The sequence below is a fragment of the Meriones unguiculatus genome, chromosome 10 (assembly GCF_030254825.1).
Source record: "Meriones unguiculatus strain TT.TT164.6M chromosome 10, Bangor_MerUng_6.1, whole genome shotgun sequence".
Classification (NCBI taxonomy): domain Eukaryota; kingdom Metazoa; phylum Chordata; class Mammalia; order Rodentia; family Muridae; genus Meriones; species Meriones unguiculatus.
In genome coordinates, this window is record NC_083358.1 from 90154203 (window position 1) to 90174584 (window position 20382).

The 20382-nt window shown below is 41.8% G+C and overlaps 1 protein-coding gene and 1 long non-coding RNA gene across 3 annotated transcripts; one reads left to right on the forward strand and one right to left on the reverse strand.

Annotated features, from left to right (window-relative positions):
* Positions 1-699: 699 nt before the first annotated feature.
* On the reverse strand, positions 700-1185 carry LOC110561455 (large ribosomal subunit protein eL29-like). Its single transcript, XM_060393335.1, has one exon. It carries the CDS (start codon positions 1183-1185, stop codon positions 700-702), a length of 486 nt encoding a protein of 161 aa, XP_060249318.1.
* Positions 1186-6134: 4949 nt separating this feature from the next.
* Positions 6135-18707, forward strand: LOC132656922 (uncharacterized). Of its 2 annotated transcripts, none has more exons than XR_009594736.1 (3): positions 6135-6269; positions 7567-7635; positions 18429-18707. It is a non-coding gene; the product is annotated as an uncharacterized LOC132656922 (long non-coding RNA). The 2 variants fall into 2 exon arrangements; XR_009594737.1 differs by lacking the exon at positions 18429-18707 and adding an exon at positions 9441-9944.
* The last annotated feature ends 1675 nt before the right edge of the window (positions 18708-20382 follow it).

The following is a 20382-nucleotide window of genomic DNA, read 5'->3' on the forward strand; positions in this document are numbered from 1 at the left end:
TTTTTTTTTTTTTTTAAACAGATCTTGCCTTGGGTTTATTTGTGAAAACAGCACGGGACACTGGTCATCTGTAACTAGTGTGTTGGTAGGTGTGTCACATCAGTTCGTTTGTCTTCACATTGGCAGAAGCCTTTCCTATGGGGCCTTCACAGGGGCCTGGGCACCTTTGTGAGCCTGAGCTGGGGCTGAAGCCTGGGCCGTAGCTGGAGCTGCGGACTCTGCCTTGGTTTGAACCTTGGGCTTGAGAGAACAAAGAATTAAAAATTAGGTTTTTGAGTTATTGGATTAAAGTTTAAAGCACAAGCCTGAACAAAGGCCAGGAACTTGAGACATGTCCGGAACTGGCCTTGCTACATTTCTTTCCATCTGCTAGAGATACTGTTGCCAGGAAACCAGCCCAGACTGTCCTTCTTCCCTAGGAGCAAAGCACAGGACAGGATATTCGTACTGAAACCCAAGACCAGATATCCTCCTCCTGCCCCACAAGAGAGAACAAAGAAAGTCAGAACTGTTTATGGTTTTGGCACATTCCCACAGCCAATCATTTTTAAATGCAACATCCCCTTTTGTGTTTTAACCAATAGAAGCTTGCCACACAGGAATTCCCCTGCTTGGGAGCACTGGGTGGTGGTGGGGGGACTGGGACCTATAAATCAGCCTCCTTTCCATCAGCTTAGGGCTCTACTCTCTACCACTGCATCAGTGAAGGTGTGGGTCTGAGCTCAAGCTTGTAATAAAAATACCCTCCTGCATTTGCATTGGAATTGGCTCCTTGGTCTTTGGGGTCCGCAAGACTTGGGCATAACAAACAAGCTTTGGTTGGCAAAGCCTATGACCATTGGTCATATAGCTTCGAATCTGCTTCCCAAGCTTGGGGTGAGTGATGAAAGCCAGATGGCTGAGTTTGTAGTGGGGGCCCTGTGGCATCTTGGGTTTCACAGCCATAGGCTTCACAAGGGCCTTGATGGCCTCTGCTCGTGAACTCATTGCCTGCATCTTCTTCAGGCCTTTCTTGTTATGCTTCTTGGCAAAGTGCATGTTCTTCAGGAACTTGGGGTCGACCCCCTTAAGAGATTCGTATCTTTGTGACTGTTCTTGATGCCATTTCTTTGTCGTTTGCGGGACTGGTTGTGTGCGGTCTTTTTCTCGGACTTGGCCATGTCTGCAGTCTGCATGGTAACCCATGGCTCCTACAGTGCCAGGTACCATAAGAGAAAGCTTTGTTGCTTTTTGATATTAAAACTCCTGACCTTGGGCTTATGTCCTTGAATGGAAACCAGACCACCATCTTCTCTAGTGTTCCAGCTCACGGGGACTCTCCTTGGCCTCTGTAATGCTGCAGAGGCCAAGCAGATTCCTCATAGGAACCTGTATGAGGATCTTTCTGTTTCCTGTGCAGAACACTAATTCAAGGTTCTGGGGCTCAGATGTTCTAATTTTTCCAATGGTCTCATCCAGATACTTCATTTTGAGCTATTGTTTCAATTGTCTTAGGCCCTGAGATGAAAACACGTGAGTGAGTGTGGAGTTTCAGGGTGCTTACGCCTCGGGTTGTGCTGGGATTCTGTACCACGTAGTGCCCCTTCAGCTCAGTCAAGGCTGTGGAACCTCCTCTTGGACCAAATCTTCAGCTCAACCTCAAATTCCTGTGGAGAACTAAAGGCCAGTGGGAGCTTCAGGTTGAAAGTTTGGTTACTGTGCAGTCAGTAACCAAACTAGTTACTGGTGCTTTCCCTGTCCCTCACACAGATCTAAAACCTTGCTGGAGGGAATGGGCTCTTCCTTCACTCTGGGTCATACCCTTTGTCTGGGTGACTGAGTCCTTTGTTCCCTGTAGGGCCTAAGCTCCAGACTTTTTGCCCTGCTCAGGAAAAGCAACCCTTCAGGAATTTTCATCCCCTCGCACCTGTCTCATAGCTATCCTCGGATCAGGGTTTTACTGCAGAATGCTGGACACTGCTCTGGTTTCCGGAAGCCCCTCAATGCAAATTGCTTCTCTGTTTACTCCATGCTCTCTGGCAGTGCCCCAGCTGTCCAGCTGCCCTGTCAGGAGCAGCTAGACTTCGCCACTTTGACTTTGTCAAGTATCTGCTTCTGATAGAGACTTGAGCCAGAGGTCTGTGTGCTTTCGGGGACAGCTGTCCTTAGGTTTTGCATGTCACTCCTGTCTCACTCTCTCCAGTCTTCTTTACATTCTCACACCTCAAGAGAAACCATCTAAGGACAGACGTGTTCTTATCATCATTTAGCTTAAGCATAAACCTCTTGAAACGCCCCTTGTTGCCCTGGTGTTCTATCACGAGAACGTGTCTGAGCTTGCTTCTGACTCTTTGGAGAACTCTAATTCAGGGTCCTTGGGTTCAGACAGTCAATCTTTGCCGTGAGTTCACTCAGATTACTTTTAGATTCTGATTGAAGTGCTGTGTCCTAGGCCCTTTGCTGTAAAGTGCCAATGCCTAGATATAGCTATCCTTTGCTGGGTTGTAGCACAGAACAGTTCCACACAGTGGGTAAACTCTCAGAATGGAGAACGTGACCACTTGCATTTGAATACGGGCTTTGGTGCAAATTAACTGTGGGGCTTCACTTTCTGGGCTTCGATTTTCTTGTCTGTGGAAAGATCATATTTTCACAGAGTTATTGTGAGGATTAAACACTGTAATGTGCATAACACATTTAGGACATGATTTGGCACACGACAGCCATCATTTAAATGTTACGTGTTATTAGTTTTCAAGCTTGAGTGTCTAAATTGGAAGTTACCAGATAGTCCATCTAGACTGCACTGCTGATGTTCCCTGGGAACATCTTGGCTTATATTTACGTCTGTGCCCAGGCTCTTCTCCAAGGATGAGAAGAGCCTTTTGAAGCTTCTCCTTTTGAAGCAAGTCTGAGTTCTACCTGTCTTTCAAAACTTAGCAGAATTTCTCCTTAAGAGGAGCCCTCCTTCCTCTTTGGTGATTTGGATGAGTCCTCTATCACACACTGGTGACACCACCTATTACACATTCTTTTAGCCTGCAGTTCCTGCTGTTTTTGTTGATTCTCTTGTACCACAGCATCCTCATTAGAGGATGCACAGGAATCCCAGCCTTTGAACATCTAGGTTGCAGAATGGCCTTTGTGATGGGTCTTCACTGCTTGAAAAGTGACCATTACCTCACCTTCATAGGTGGCCACAAGTTTGACCACCCAAGCCTGAATGTAGTGGCAATGTTGACTGGTTCAGGCCACCAGCCACTTGGACATGGACTCAGACCCTGTGTTGGGAAGACTCACTGTAGGGGCAGTATTTTTTTAGAGACTTGTCTGAAACATTGGAGATCTCTTTGATGGGTGGTATTGATCATCACCTAGACCAACTGTCTAGAAGACAAGCCTCTGTGTCTGTAAGGAATTTTAGAATGGGGCAAAGAGGGGAGACCCATATACTCTACATATGGGCGGCAGCATTCCATGACCTGGGATTCCAGTCTTAATGAAAAGGGAAAGGGAGGTGAGCGTCAGAGTTCTTCTCTTGTTTCTTGACTAAAGATGCATGATGACCAACTGCCTCCTGTCCCCAAGGCCACGATTTTCCAACCATGGTGGGGGACCTCCTTCATCTGTGAAGTGAGATAAACTCTTAAATTGCCTTTGCTAAGTATCTTTCATAGCAACAAGAGTAAGCCCACCCTTGGACTGCTTGCCTCCCTCCCATCGAGAACTCAGGGAGAGGGTGGTTTATCTCCATACACACGCACATGGAAAAACTGTGAAAGATGATGACATTTGTCTGTTTATGTGTATGTACGTGGGATGTGTGCCATAGTGAGAGTAGAGGCCAGAGGACTGTGGGAGTCAATTTTCTCCAACCACCATGCGGATTAGTGGGATCAAACTCAGGTTGTGAGGCTTGTCAGGCACGAGAGTCATCTGATCATCTACTGAGCCCTCTCATCATCCAACTCAAATCCTTTTTGGCAAGTGGATATGTGTCCATGACTGACACAGTCTCATAAGAAATTCAAGAAGAAGAAATCAGGTCGAAGAAATCAAATGTTAGAAAAATCAGTTGAAGAAATTTCTAGCTCTCCCTACCTTATTCTTTTAGTTATTAACAGCAATTTTGAAATTATTTACTCATTTTTATTTTATGTGCATTGGTGTTCTTCCTGCTTGTATGGCTGTGTGAGGGTGTCAGATCCCCCGGAACTAGAGTTACAAACAATTGTGACCTGCCATGTGGGTGCTGGGAGTTGAACCTGGGTCCTTTGGAGAGCAGACAGTGCTATTAACCAGTGAGTCATCTCTCCAGCAAGACCCCTCCCACCTCGTTTACAGCAATTAATACAGAGCAGCAATGAATCAACCCAAAGGTTGCATGTGCTGCACAACTCGCAGCGGTTTGTGTCCATATCAGCAGATTCTGCCAAATGATTTTCATATGGAAGTCGTAATTGTTACTTGGGGCCAGTTGTCATAGAAAGGGAAGCGTGCATCCTCATTTCTCTGTTTTGCTATTTGGAGTATGTTAGTTGTGATGGCTACAGCTACAGCAGCCATGACAGACCGCAATGCCAAAGCCTGGAATAGAAATCAGAAAGGAGCTTAGATCATAAAATATCATTAGCATCCTTGACTTTTATCTGTCTCAAGCATCTCAACTGAGTCCAGCTGGCCTGGTGTACCACTTGTTCTTGTTCTTGTTCTTGTTCTTGTTCTTGTTCTTGTTCTTGTTCTTGTTCTTGTTCTTGTTCTTGTTCTTGTTCTTGTTCTTGCAGGAGCACAAGGAAAGCTTCTGGAATAATTTAGACCAGGCCTCAAAACCCAGCCTCAGTCAACACCCCTGTCAGTTCCAGGCTCTGCTGACTCTCCAAGTCTACAGAAACCTTGTCCTAGCCTCTGTGTCCTCATCTCGGCTCTCCTCCATGATTCCTGACCTCTTTCCTAGACTCTTCAGTTTCTTTTACTTTTTCTTTGAATTTGATAAATTTCAATAGCATCTGACTCACTTCCCAACTTGTATCATCTTTGGCTTTGCTATCAAAGCCTAAGTCTCTAATCCTGGCTTGCTGATCTGTGTCTATAACCTTGGGTTACTATCTCTCATTCTCAGTGCCCAAGAGAAAAAAAACTGTACCAAGGAAGGTAGGAATCCTGGTAAGTCAGGTAAGGGAAACTTGCATGGGAGCCATGGGACCTGGCTTTAAGAGATTTAAGGTAGCTGTGTACCATGTCTCAGGCAGATAATTTCTGCTCTACGTGATCCACCAGGCCCTGAAAATCTACTGTTGAAAGATGACAGTTACTGATTTGTGAGGGAAACCATTTTGAAGTAGTCTCAAAAAGACCACCAGTTGAAGGAAAGCCACAGCCACCTGGCTTTATCCTCCATCAGTGTGGTTCCTGGCAGCTTAGTCTCTCCCTTGGGATATGTTCATTTCCCAGTGTTAACCTTAATCACCAACTTAACTGTCATTTCTTACAGATGATTATGGCTTTCTCTGATGAGATCAGATCCCATCAGGCCAAGGGCTTAGCCTCCTGTACCCTGTTGCTTCCCATGGGATGACCCCCATCTACAAAGGTTACAGATGCCTCATTAGACCTCAGAGAGGGAAGCCTTGGGTTGGATAACCTGTATTTCTCAAAGTGGTTCCCCATCTGGGACTGTATTTTAATTAGCCTTCAATTTTCTGCAAGTATTTCACATCCTACTTGAGGGATGCAGATTTGTATAAATGGTCAAAACTTGGGACTCCCTTTTAAGCTGACATTTCTCATTCTGGGTCTTTGGACAATGGCCTAACTGCAGCAGCAAGCTTCTCCTATCTGCTTGCACAAAGGTGGCACAAATTGCTATTGTTTCTATGACAACTGATGCCTTTTTTCTTTTCTTTCTTCTTCACCTTTTTTTTTCTTTTGTTTTCATTTTCTAAAAGCTGCCCGTGTGATGGACAGCCTATCGTGGAGGAGACGTGTGAAGCGGTAGCTAGCCTACTAGATTGCCCGAGCAAACCAACACAGCAATTTTATTGTCTTCAGTGGCCATAGCTCTTTGTCTCTGTGTTCTGTTTCTTTATTTGTCATGCAAGTCACACAGAAGCTGGAAAAACAGCAGCTAGGCTGAGAGCAGAGAGACCTCAGCCATTTGTGTGCAGTCCCATTTGAACTCTGGGGCTGGGGAAGGCAGTTTTTGCCCCCCTCCCCTTACTTTCTTAACTGCTGTTCAGCTTCTTGTGCTTAATGAGGCTTTTCCAGGAGGAAAACTAGCAAACACACAAAACGTGAGTTCTTCCCTTTTAAGCAATTGCTTTCAAAATTCTTCATCAGAATACAGTTGCACGATGAAGGCGAGTTTAAGGATGTCTGTGCTGTAGCCCACAGTGCCCCTTGCGAATGCGTCAGCCTGGATGGTTTCCTTAGAGATGCTCTGTTTAATATCCTCTTCCATTAACTGAGAAAACTATTGGACAGATTAACTTTCGAAGGCTAATGATGACTCAGTTAATTAGATACCTTTCTGGTCAATGGTTCCTGGTCTGGGGGACTGAATATCTCTGGAAGAGCCTTGGTATAAGGCAGAACATGCTAAGTCTGTCCACAGCCTCAATGGGCAGAACAGACTCTAAAGACTGAGACTTTTCTTCTTTGTCTGTGTAAAGATGTCGCTTCAGATAGTGAAGTGAATCCATCAAAAAGTAGCTAGACAGGGCCCTGGAGAGAGCTCCCAGTGAGTAAGCTTCTGTGCAAGTACCGAGGACCCGAGTTTGGATCTCCAACACCCAGGTAAAGATGTAGATGTTCATACCTCTAACCGCAGCGCAGGGTGGGATTGGAGACAGGTCACAGAGGCTTAGTGGCCAGCCTAGCTGAAATATTGAGCTCCAGGTTTGGTATGAGACTCTGTTTCTAAGATTGAGACAATGTGCAATGGAGGAAGACCTCCAGTGTTGACTTCCAGCTTCCACACAGGCACATACACCCATTTATTTGTATAACACACACACACGTACACACACAAATGCACGCACGTACATAAGTTAGTGGCAGCTTTGGAGTGGAGTCTCAGCTTTTTTTTTTTTTTTGAGACTATCTCTATGTAGCCTGGGCTGGTCTGGAATTCCCAGTTCTGTCTCAGTCTCTTGACTGCTCAGATTCTAGGTGCATTACATCCAGCCCTCAGTGCTTTGAAGTATTGTCAGAGGGTTCTTTGGGGTAAATGCTTTGCAGACTTTTTTGTATGATTGTTCCAATTATGCAGAGAAGTTCCAAGAACATTTTGGGTGCTAGCCTAACAGAAGGTTAGCTGGTAGCAATATTTAGAGATCTATACGAAGAGATTTAGGTACATCAAGGACAAGTCCTGGGTTCAAGCTCACATGAATCAAAGACAGCAGTGTTCATTCTTGCATTTACACCTTGCCTCTTCTTGGGTGATGTAGAAGTTGGTGCGAATCAGAGAAGCGCTGATAAGGAAAGAGCCCGAGTTTAGGTGATCACGCTGAGGTGATTTGATATTCCAAGCTTCACACCGTACAGCAAGTGCTGGCTTGCAGTTAATCTCCATTCTTTCTCAAGCAGAAGGAACAGGAGGAAGCTGAGAGGGCAAGAAGTGGTCTGACCTCGCTGTACGTCCTTCCCTCAGCACAGGTTTGTAAAGATTTCCTGGATTTCCTTCCCTGAAAAGAGGTGGTAGGACCCATGTTCCATGTTGGCCCTAACCTTTTGCACAGGGTTTATTGTAACTGACAAGCAGAGCTTGCTGAGTCCCCAGCTCATCATAACCGTTAGAGTACACCCTTTGCCTCTAATCACACTGCTACTTACCGCCTGTAAATACTGCAGTTAAATTATTTCTAAAGTCTTCATTTCTGAAGGCTTCCATGTCACATTCATTTTTAATTCTATAACTATGACATGCTTTCCTCTTGTTGTCTATCATTTGTTATGGCCTCCAGCTTTGTGATGACAGAGGAAACACTTTTTTTTTTTTTTTTTTTGCTGTTGTTGTTGCAGTAGGAACAATGGCAAACTTTTCCAGGCCAAACAGCCTCTGTGCACAAATAGACAATCTGGGACTGACCAGGGGGTTTCATTCATAATCATGTGTCAGGATCTGTTCAAGAGCCATCTCTCTCTCCTTTGTATTCATAACTGTATCAAGCATTGTTTGAGGCCGTGAGACAAGCCTCATTTCCAAGAACATAAGGTAGACTCTGCAAAGTGTAGGGTAGAGATGCTGAAGGACTGAACACAAATCATCCAAAATGGCCTTGCTATGTATATCTACAAAGAACTCCTGAAGCCAGAGGCTCCTGTTGAGGTTCCTGATGGTAAGCAACTTTCTGTAGCTTAAAAGCATTTTGCCCAACAAGTGATAGCGCTTAAACCTTAGTCAAAGTATGTAGAACAGCTTTGTTCTAAAATATGTAGAAAAGAAGAAAGTTAAGCAAGCCAGTGGCCATGCTGGTTAGTTTTATGTTAACTTGAGACAAGCTAGAGTCATCAGGGAGGAGGGAACCTCAATTGAGGAACTATGTCCGTAAGACTGGGCTGCAAGGATACCTGTTGGACATTTTCTGAATTAATGATTGATAGGAAAGGGCCTGGCCCAGTATGAGGGGGGCCACCTGGGCTGGTGGTCCTGGGTTTTATAAGAGCAGGCTGAGCTAGCCTTGACGAGCCAGCCAGTAAGCAGCACTCCTCTATGGCCTCCACCTCCACCTCAGCCTCCAGCTTCCTGCCCTGTTTGAGTTCCTGTCTAGACTTCCTGTGATGATGAACTGTGATCTGGACTTATAAGCCAAAAAAAGCCTTTCCTTCTCAAGTTGCTTCTGTTCATGGTGTTCCTTCACAGCAATAGTAACCCTAACTAAGACAGCTACTTCCTCCTCCCTGCAAGGGGATAGGGGCTTCCTATGAAGGCTAGTAAGGCTTACTATGTAGACTAGGCTGGCCTGAAACTTACAGAGATTAACCTTCCTTTGCCTCCTGAGAGCTGGGGTTAAATGTGTATATCACTGTACTCATCTTAAACTACAAATTTTATTGATCTTTTTTTTTCAAATGAAAACTTTTCATATTAGTATTAAACTCATATTCTTTATATTGTTTATAAGCATTGACAGAAAATTATTGCTAGTTCATCTATTGAATTGCAAACCTTTAATTTATCCAGTATTCCCTTATAATTAATGGAATTTGACTTTAACAGGCAAATGTTTGCAACGAGAACTATATAATCACTAGTTTCAATTGAAACTCAATTTGGTTTTATCAGTGTTCATACATATATAATTATTCCCAAGTCCATGAATGTAATAATAACATACGTGCTTTTTAAAAATGAAATCCCTTTTTCTTATATTTGCCTCTTCTCTGCTCTATGTTATACCTCCATGTCAAGAATTTCATATGTATCTTTTTTTTCTAATTTTTTTTTTCTTTTGACACAGGTGCTCATGTACTCCAGGCTGGTGGTTAAGTAACTAAGGATAACTTTGAACTTCTGATCCTCTTGATTTTGATGACTTTGAACTTCTGATCCCTCCTGAGTGGTGGGATTATAGGTGGTGTTCCCCTGTCCTATTTATTCAGTGCTGAGGCTGGAATTCAAGGCTCTGTGCATGCTAGCACACATTCTGCTAACTGAGCTACCTGCTCAGTTCCTTATATACCTCCTTCTATGCTACCTCTGCAGAAATCCAGTTCCATCTGTGGGTACTCATGTCTGAATGGATGTTTCAGGGATTTCACTTTCCCTTTGCAGACAGGTCTATTGGTTCTTGCCTTCTTTTTCTTTTCTACTGAGTCAAAATCCCATGTAGCTCAGAGTTCCCTCAAACTTCACATTTTGCCAAGGGTGTTCTTATAATGTTTGCTCTTTCTGTTTCTGCCTCCCAAGTGCTCAGATTATAGGCATGCATTATCTCATCTGGCTTGCACTTTACCTTTTTATTTTTTTTCATTTTAATGTTTTATTTTCTTTTTTAAAAATTTATTTATTTTTATCAATTACAGTTTACTATTTACTTTGTATCCGAGCTGTAGCCCCCTCCTTCATCCCCTCCCAATCCTACCCTCCCTCCCTCATCTCCCCCCATGCCCCTCCCCAAGTCAACTGATAGGAAAGGTCCCTCCCTTCCCTCTGACCCTAGACTATTAGGTTTCATCAGTCCTCAATGCAGGACTGGCTGCATTGTCTTCCTCTGTGGCCTGGTAAGGCTGCTCTCCCCTCAGGGGGAGGTGATCAAAGAGCCAGCCACTGAGTTCATGTCAGAGACAGTGCCTGTTCCCATTACTAGGGAACCTACTTGGAGACTGAGCTGCCATGGGCTATCTCGGTGCAGGGGTTCTAGGTTATTTCCATGAATGGTCCATGATTGAAGTATCAGTCTCAGAAAATACCCCTGTGACCAGATTTTTTTTTTGGTTCAGTTGCTCTCCTTGTGGAGCTCCTGTCCTCTCCAGGTCTTTCTATCTCCCCCTTCGAAAGATTCCCTGCACTCTGCCCAGAGTTTGGCTATGAGTCTCAACATCTGCATTGATACCCTGCTGGATAGAGTCTTTCAGAGGCCCTCTGTGGTAAACTCCTGTCCTGTTCCATTTTCTCCCTCTTCTGATGTTCGTCCTGTTTGCCTTTCTGAATGAGGATTGATCATCTTACCCAGGGTCCTCCTTCTTGCTTAGCTTTTTTAGGTGTACAGATTTTAGTATGTTTATCCTATATTATATGTCTAAATAGCCACATATAAGTGAGTATATACCATGTGTGTCTTTCTGCTTCTGAGATAACTCAGGATAATCTTTTCTAGTTCTCATCATTTGCCTGCAAATTTCATGATTTCCTTATTTTTAATTGCTGAGTAGTATTCATTGTGTACATGTAGCACAATTTCTGTATCTATTCCTCAGCTGAGGGACATCTGGGTTGTTTCCAGAATCTGGCTGTTTTACGAATAAAGCTGCTATGAACATGGTTGAGCAAATGTCCTTGTTGTGTACTTGAGTCTCTTTTGGATATATGCCCAGGAGTGGTACAGCTGGATCGTGAGTGTCGTGTGTTAGGCTCTGCTTGGCTGGCCCTTGTGACGTTGCACTGCCTGGCTTCCATCCCTTGTCTGCAGCCAGCTTGCCCTGTCTTCTTGCCTCCTCTTTTTTACACACCACATTCTCTCCTACGACAATAACTGTGAGGAGGTTTTTATTTTTTATTTATTTATTTTTTTCTTATGGCAACTTCCCAGTATTTATGTCTATCTTTCTCTATGTTTCCCACATGAGCCATGCAGCAGACATTCCAGTTTAGAGCCTCCTCTTTTGCCTTTTCTTTGGCAGGCTGTAAGGAAAAATTATCAATTAATTAATACTGCTGCTGCTTCCCTAGTCTCCTACCAGCTCTTTATTAGCAATGATTATTCCCAGCACTGAAGTACAAATTGTGAGAATTACTCTTCTTGTATCATCTCATCTCTACATCGGACCGGTTCCTTTGTTAGTTAAGATATTACCAATTGATGTAAAAATAAACAAGAGCGTGGTTAATAGCTCCTGGTAGCAGTGCATTTGTCAGTTCCTGAAGTTACCAAGCCATCATTCTTTCTTGGTCGGTGGGAATCTCCGCTTTGCGTGGTGGGGGATGGGCCGAAGCTGAACCTGTGCCTTGCCTCTAACGTGTCATAGGCTGTATGGTCACCACAGATGAGGAAAAGAAAATGGAGGGAGGTGTAGAAGGTTTCTGGTCTTACCTGGCAGTGGTTTCCGGATTCTTGCTTAATCTTAGTCTCCTTTTTCTGGAACTCTGTCACCTTACCTGTGTAACTGCCAAGGTGGGTGGGAAACATAGCTAGCAGGCTGGTGCAGGAAGAATAAATGTGGAAAAGGTGGTCATTATTTGCCAGTGGTCCCACTCTGCTGATGGCTTCCTTTGGTAGTGTTTCTTACGTTAATTTCTTCTCCCATTTTTCACTGTGACTTCCCTGGGGTAAGCCACAGTTCCAACGAGTACAGATCACTGCAGTGTGCATTGAATTATTCATCCCAATTTATCTTCTTTCTTCCAGGTGTCCTTTTTCTAGTAGATCATTATTACGATGTTTTAGGTTTTACGTTTAATTACATGTATAAGCATGTAGTCACTGTGTAGTGCAGTGGCCACAGAGGCCAGAGGTGTTAGATTCATTTAGAGTCGGAGTTACAGTCAGTTGTGAGTGATCTATTGTAAGTGCTGGGAATAGAACTCAGGTCTTTCGCAAGAACAGTTTGAGCTCTTAACCATAAAGCCATTTTTCCACCCTTATTTTATTATGTGTGTATAAAACAATGGTTCAGTTGTGACAAATCCACACATGTGTATTATTGTTCTTTGCTCCATACTTACCTTTTGATCATCCTTTCTCTGATGGGTCCATTCTCTTTCCAAATAGTATAACTTCTGCTTTCATGCCTACTATATATGTCTATTGCCAAATCTATCTTCTGTACATGACAAAACATGCAATGCTGGTCTTTTTTTCTGGTCTTTTTTTTTCCTTCTTGTATTATTCTCTCTTACTTCTCTTTACTTTCCTTCCTTTCAATTGTCCCTGATATTTTTATACATTGAGTGTGTGTGTGTGTGTGCACTCATGCACACATTTTAAATTAGTTTTTTCTAACAAATGGGTTTCACAACCAACCAATCAAAAAGAAAAAAAATATGCAGTTTGGAGGGAAACAGGGTGAGGGTATTGAGGAGATCTGTCAGGAGGTAGTGGTGGACATATATGATCAAATAATTTTGTACAAACGTGTACGTTTTTCAAAGCAGAAAAATGGTTTTCATTGTGATATTTTCATATCACATTGGTAGGAAACATGTACATAACATTATACATTGTTCTTATTCACTTCTTCTGTTTCCTCCTTCTAACCTTCCTGGACATTTTCAACTTTAGATTCTTTCTACACATAGTAGAAAATTATATATATATATATATATATATATATATATATATATATATATATTTTCATCTGGCTTATTTCACTTAACTCAATGATCTCCAGTTCCACCCATTTCTCTGTAAATGACACAACAGCATTCTTCTCCATGGCTTTAAAGAACTCCACTGTGTATACATATTCCTGTAGTGAATTGTACCTGATAACCAATGTGCTTTCTCACCATATGCTTCATGGTGTGTTGCTCCTCCAAAGTATCCATAAATCTTCATATCTCTTGGTTCAATTTCCCAGGCCCTTTGTGTAATCAAACTGAACTTCTGAAAGTGTCTTGTCTTTGGATTTTTCTTACTCAGTTACCTCCATCTAATGCTCAACTGGATATATTGAAAGTAGAATAGTAACAGACTTTGAAGTTACAATATTACTAAATTATGGCTCTGTCACCAAATAGCTGTGTGGCTTCTCTATCCATACTTAATTCCCCCCCCCCCCCCCGAAGAGGACAAAGGTACAAAACTTAGCTGTTGCAGACTAGAAGTTAAACAAGGTAACATAACTAACAGCCCAGATTGATTGGTACTCTCCTAATTGCTACTTGGCATTCCAGGGGCTTGTAATTATTGAGAACACCTTCTTCCATTGGTAACTGCTCAACCTCCTCTCTTTAATCAAGATTTTGCTTAAGTGTCTTTAAAATTGTGAAGCCTTCTCAGCTCACTCTAGCCTAAAGTGATGTCTTACTGTTCTGAACTGTCGAGTCTACTTATGTGGCAATTAATCTTGTAGTGGCTTATGATTTTTTTGTGTGCATAGAACCTTCAATGATACCTTTTGTTAGAAATCACTTTCCCGTGGAGTTTCTGCTGCTTGCCTGTGAGATTTGGAAACTTGTGACTGTGACTTACATATCCTTTAATCTCCACAGCCCTTCTCAGTGATGGATGGCTTCTTTGGAGGCCTATCAATCAAAGCTGCTTGATTTAATAAACATATTTCTAGGGCTCACTGTTGTAGTCCTAGCCATGGAGTTAAGGGGACCTGTTTGCAACATGTAAACATTGATTTGACAGGTTTTAAAGTACTCATTAGGAGAGATGACTACTCAGCATTCAAGCTTACATTAAGAAGCAATTGATGAGATGGTGAATATGGAGCCTGCTAGCATCCTAGCCCCCCAACTGGGAGCATTTGAACACTTCACATTAGTTATAAATTCCTTGCAGGGAAGTGTGGGCTCCCCATGAACAGTTAATTATGGGGAACAGGTTCATTATTGAAAAGTGGTTGAGTTTAGAACAAGCTAAATAAGAAGATTAAAATCATTTTGGAAGAAACATTTCATGGATATTAATATATAGGCTGTAAATAATAAAGGATAATGAGAGCATTAAATTCCAGCAACAATGTATTAATTGCAATGGGACTAATTTGTAAATGAATGTTTTGCTTCTCTCAGGAACAGGTTTTCATTTGCTGAGAGGTGCGATATGAGCGTAGCACATAGCAGTTGAATTTTATGGGATCATTGTAATGTTTGGACTTGGATTTTCCCCTTGTGCTGAGAACCAAATTTGGGGCATTGTGAATATTAGATGCATGCTTTGCTACTGAGTCAGGTCTTGGACTCTTCAACAACAGTGGGGGAAAAAACAAAAAAATAAGAACAAACAAACAAACAAACAAAAAACCCAAAAAACTGAGGATGTGAGCAGAGGTCTTGTTTTGTTTTTTAAATAATAGCTCTTTAAAAGAGTTGAAAAGTTCATTGGTTGCTTTCTGAAAGTTTATTGTTCATGTATTTTTAATTTTTTTTTTAAAACTGAAAATAGATTCTTTTCTCACACAGTACATCCTGACCACAGTTTTTTCCCCTCTACACCTTCTTGGCACCTCTAAGCTACCTCCCCTTGCCCCCATATCCACTCCCCTCCATTTCTATTTTCTGAAAGTTTATTTTTATGCCATCTGAGAAGGGGCCAGGAGAGAGGGATAGGGATGTTTTTATAACCTGCATTGTAATAATACATTAGTACTCTGTGTTTCGGAGAGGGATCTCACCTTCATCCCAGATGCCCCTGGTGGAAGGAAAGGATGATAGCAACACACTGTGACTAGACAAAGCATTTCAAGAAGTGCTTGAGCCCAAACATCTCGATTCTGAGGATAGAGCGCAGGGATGACAAGGAGAGACACACAGACAGCACAGGCCTCAGAGTGAAGTGTGGATGACCTCCCCACCAGAGAGACAGGACTGAGCTCTGTCGTTAATGACTGCATTTGTCTCTTCTCTCCCATTAGAGCCTGCTGAGAAGAGAAAAGCCAGTGTACTTTTGAAAACTGATTTACATCAGGCATGGTGGCACATGCCTTTGATCTCAGTGCTCAGGATGGAGAGGCAGGGAGATTTTTATGAGTCCAAGGCTAGTCTGGTCTTCAAAGTGAGTTCTAGGCCAGCCAAAGCTATGTAGTGAGACCTTGTCTCAAATAAATAAATAAATAAAGTGTGTGTGTGTGTACATACATGTGGAGGTCAGAGGACAATTTTATAGAATTTGTTCTTCCCTTCTACCATTATACAAGTTCCAGGGATTGAACTCAGGACTTTAGCTTATACAGCAAGGGCTTTGCCCATCTTGCCAGTCCTTCCTTCCTTCCTTCCTTCCTTCCTTCCTTCCTTCCTTCCTTCCTTCCTTTCTTCCTTCCTTCCTCCCTTTTTATTCCCTTCTTTCCTTCCACTTCTTTATCTATCAATCTATCATTCTATCTATCTATCTATCTATCTATCTATCTATCTATCTATCTATCTATCTACTTATCTATCTTTCCATCTATCTATCTATCTATCTATCTATCTATCTATCTATCTATCTATCTATCTTTTCATGTCAGTCTGCCATGTTTTTTTTTTCTTTTTAGATCACTGACTCTTTTAAAAATACAACCTACAGATTCAGTTTCTGTCTCTGCTTGTTGTTGAATTCCTGCTACCGTTCCTAAGAACAGCTTCCAAACACTCTCCTTTCTGTAGGTAGCTGGTTGTGGGGGAGAAGAGGCATTGGCAGTGGCAGTTTCCTAGGAAATAACCTTTTTAGGACAGAGTGGTACAAAAAAGGGGGAAATATTTAGGGATGAGGATCTGAGTGGACAGTGGTCATGGCACTAAAGACTTCTCCATTGTTCCTTATTTTTTTCTGAGATTATCTCACCATAAATGCAAAAGAAAGTAAGAAAATAAAAGAAACACAGCTAATGAGTGGAGGAGAAAAAAATAAACTTGCTTTGTGAGGCTATCCTTTGATAATTTTCCTTTCTTCTTTCCTTCCTTCTCTCTATCCCTCCTTCCCTCCCTTCTCTGTCTCTGTCTCTCCCTCCCTCCATTCTTTTCTTTCTTCTTTCTTTCCAATAATTTTTTAGATTAAGATGATCCTGACCTCCTGATCCTTCTTTCTCTGCCAGTTGATTGTTAGAATTATAAGCATGAGTCATCAATGTCTGAGAACAATTCTTTATAATGACAAAGTAAAGGCTGGTGCCTGGAGATTGCCCAAAGATAAACAGTGTTTTGAAAAATACTGTATTGGTAACTAAGGACAATGTGAGCCTTTTTGACATTGACCTTTCCTTTAAGGATTGGGTTTATTTCCTATTTCTCAACCTAGTCTGACCCTTAGCTCTACTTGCTAACATCTCACATTTCCTTTAATGCTTTGGAAGGAGAACTGGAATCAAGAAGGTGCACAGTGATTTGGCAGGACTATAAATTAGTAGCAGAGACAAGAATAGAATACAAAAAGGGAAGAACTGTTATTTTTTTTAACTGTCATTGCTCTTTGTCATTGGTTAATGCTGTTATGTTCTAGGATATCTGTGGTCACTGCTGAGGCGCATTGTTCTCCACACAATGAAGATACTTGCCTTGATTCACTGCCTAGTGGTCTTAATGGTCACATAATTGCTTTCTCCAATTCACAAAATTTTATAATTTATTCTGGGTGTTTTAGTCAGGTGCAGATTAGAAAGCTCCAGTAGACTTCAGAATTGTTTCTTACAGTATTTTTGCTTTTTCTTTGTTTGCTTTTGTTTTGCGCTGTTTTTAGTGTAGCCCAGGCTTTTCCTGATTTTTTGAGCCATCTGTTTCTGCCTTTGCAGTGATAGGTATAGAGTAAGAAATCTGAAACCAATAAAGCAGCTATCGAAAGATAATAGAAAGCCTTGACTTTTCCTCACCTTCTTACATGTATGTATTTGTGTGTGCTAGGACACGCATGTGGAAGCCAGAGCACAACCTGTTGGAGTGTGGTATAGAACTCAAGTTGTCAGTCTTGGTGTCAAGTTTCTCTACCTTAAGCAAGCTCGCTGCCTATATTTTGCTCATTTGAAAACTATCACCCACATAAGCAGACACATGTCTATTATCCCAGCACTTGGAAGGTGGAAGCAGGAGAAGAAGAAGGGATTCAAAGCCAGCCTTGGCTTCACAAAACATCCAATACTTGACCTTTAACTCTAAAAATGACAACCAAAAGTTGCCTGGTGAATGATATACTCCAATATGCCTGGCTAGCCTTAGAGATGCAGAATAGCAATCTCTAAAGAAAAATGTATGACTCTGAGTCTTTCCTTTGCGTCTTGAATCGTAGACAACACAAACTGGCAAAAGAACACTTTTACAACCAACATCCCAATTTCTTTCCTGGCAAGAAATTTAAATGTAGATCTGTTTTGTAATCAGATTTTATTAAAGTCTAACACAGCTTTGTCTATAATCTTTCAGAGCAGTACTATTTCTGGATTTTCAGTTTTGAGACAGGGTAGCCAAGGCTCAATTTGAACTCTGAGCAATCCTGTTGCTTCAGCCTTCTGAGTGTTCAGATGACAGGCAAGAGCTACCATGCCATGCTATCCTTTTTGGCTTTGATCTCACCATTTATTAAATAAGGACCAGTAGGCAGCATCTTCTCTCCTTATGAAGCTCAGAATAGAACCTTACAAACACATAAAAATATTAGTGTCATGTAGAATCCAAAATGTGAAGGATTCAATGTAATTAATAGAGGCAAATTTTGTTTGCTTGTGTCTTTAAGTACTGGGACATAAAAGCACAAATTATGCCATCATATAGAACAATGCCATCTTCTGTTATTTTTGGGAATGTTATTTTGCCTCTATGCCCCAGCAGATTTGCAGATTGACTCAAAAGCTTTTGAAGCCAACACTGCTTTGATAAAATATAATCATCTAAACAACTGGAAAAAAAATTAACAGAGACAAGCTGCCCCAGAGTCTCTAAAACTGATATACCATAGATGCTGCATCGCTCCCAGTTTAGTAACATTAATAAACAAGTGTTTTTAATTTAAGGGTAATTATGAATCTATCCATGTGTGATTTTTCTAATGAAGTCAAATAAAGAAATCAGCAGTTGGGAGACATTTTTCAGTCCTTAATTAGGAAACCAGCAGCACACTTTATGGTTGTAATTGTCATCCGTGCCTTCGCAGAACCCTGCTCTTGTGTAATGCTATGATAAACTGAGGGTGCTCAGGGCTCAGTTTGAAGACGCGCTTCTCAGAGCGGAGCGATGAAATCCCTTCTTCTGCCAGTTCCAGAAGTGGTGTTGTTAATCACGTACTGTGCGTGCTCCCAGCAGAAATAAAATGCACTGAGATCCTTGGAGAGACTGAGCAGCAGATACTGTGAGGAAAACTTAAGGCACAAATATCCCTTCCCTTGGTTTATGTTTGGCGACCTTTGACAACCTGACTGATGTCGAAGCTGCGCTGCAGGCCGTGGTTCTCAACATTCCTCATGCTTTGGCCATTTAATACTGTTCCTCATGTTGTGGTGACCCCCAAACGTAAAATTATCTCATTGCTACTTCATAACTGCAATTTTGCTATTCTTATGAATCGTAGTGAAATATCTGATATGCAGGATATAGGATACGTGACCCCTGTGAAAGGGTTGTTTGATGTGCGCCATCACCCCAACCCCTTGCTAAAAGGGTTGCAACCAAGAGAACCACTGCTGTAAGGCGAGAAAAGAACACAAGCGTTGATTCTTAACACTCCCTAAAGACCGTTTGCTAGCCCGTTGACCAAGCAAAGCTGAGTTTATTGCTGAAATTGGGAGCATATTGCTTTAATAATGACAAATATCTTCAAAGGGATAGACTAGGGGTAGACGTTAAGATTGTTGGAAGTCTCATTGGAAGTAAGTAGGGTTTCCATGTGTGTTAGGGTAGCAGGGACTGCCTACCTGGCATCAGGAAAAGTTTTTAGTTTATTGGCTCTGTGTATCATTCTTGTCTTCCTAGGCAGGAACTTTCTGGAGCATATTAATGTAAGAACTGTTGTTTTTATTCCTGATGATTTAGCCATGAGGCACTCAGACTGATTCAGAATTTATCCATGAGCTAGATTCCCCAGGCCATTCTTTCATTTCTCTCTCCATACATTTATCTATCTTCCTTTTCAGCCAACAGTTCTGCAGCATTTGCTATTCCTTAAGCATTGTACTTGGCAGTTATGGGTACAGAGATGAATGGCAGAGTTTTGCCTTTAATAGTCTTTCAAGTCTAACAAGGATAAGAAATACCTTCAGACTCTGTTATAATAACTAATATTTTATTGGTAAAAGTAAAAAATAGAAAGATATGAGACAGGAGGTGTAGATTGTTGCCTGACTGAAAAGTGATTTAAATACAAACCTCAAATGATTTCCCTTTATTAGGTAGACAAGAGATTTATTTCATCTTTGGTTGCACATTAACATCACCTGTATATAGGGGAAAATGGTGCCTCCATCAAAACTGATGAGTGTCCAAATATCTGGGATAGAGTTTGATAATTCTGTTTGATAAGGATTTTAAATCTCTGCCAGAGTGATTGGGTGGCAATGTAGTTTTCAGTGAAGACACTCAAATATTGTACAAATGATAAAGGATGGAAGCAACTGGAGACAGTTGTGGGGTTCTTACAATATGTGAGATGATAGTCTTATTTGAGGCAGAGAGAGAGAATGACTACAGAAATAGACAGATTCAAGAGGCATTTTTTAGTTGTTTTTATTTCCCTTGTATTACCTACATTAGCCCTTAACTTTCATCATCATGTTTATTGATACTTAGTGGATTTCAGGTTTATCTAAACCGTATAAGTAAGACCCAGACCCCCCCCTCCAAAAAAATTAGAGAAACTGGAGAAAATCTGGGTAGTGAGATGTCAAGGAGTCTTCTCTAGATTCAATGCAAATGTCTACTAAAGTTCATCTATTGGTTCTTTGTTCTTAGACAGTGGTAGTTAAGAGTTGGGTTTCCCTGGAAGTGTTGGGCAGAGTCCTCATGGATGGGACCAGTGCCTTTGTAAAAATAGCTTGAGGAAACTACCTGGCCTTCTCCACATGAGGATTCAGTATCCGTCCATGCTGTAGTACACAGCAGATATCATCTTAAAA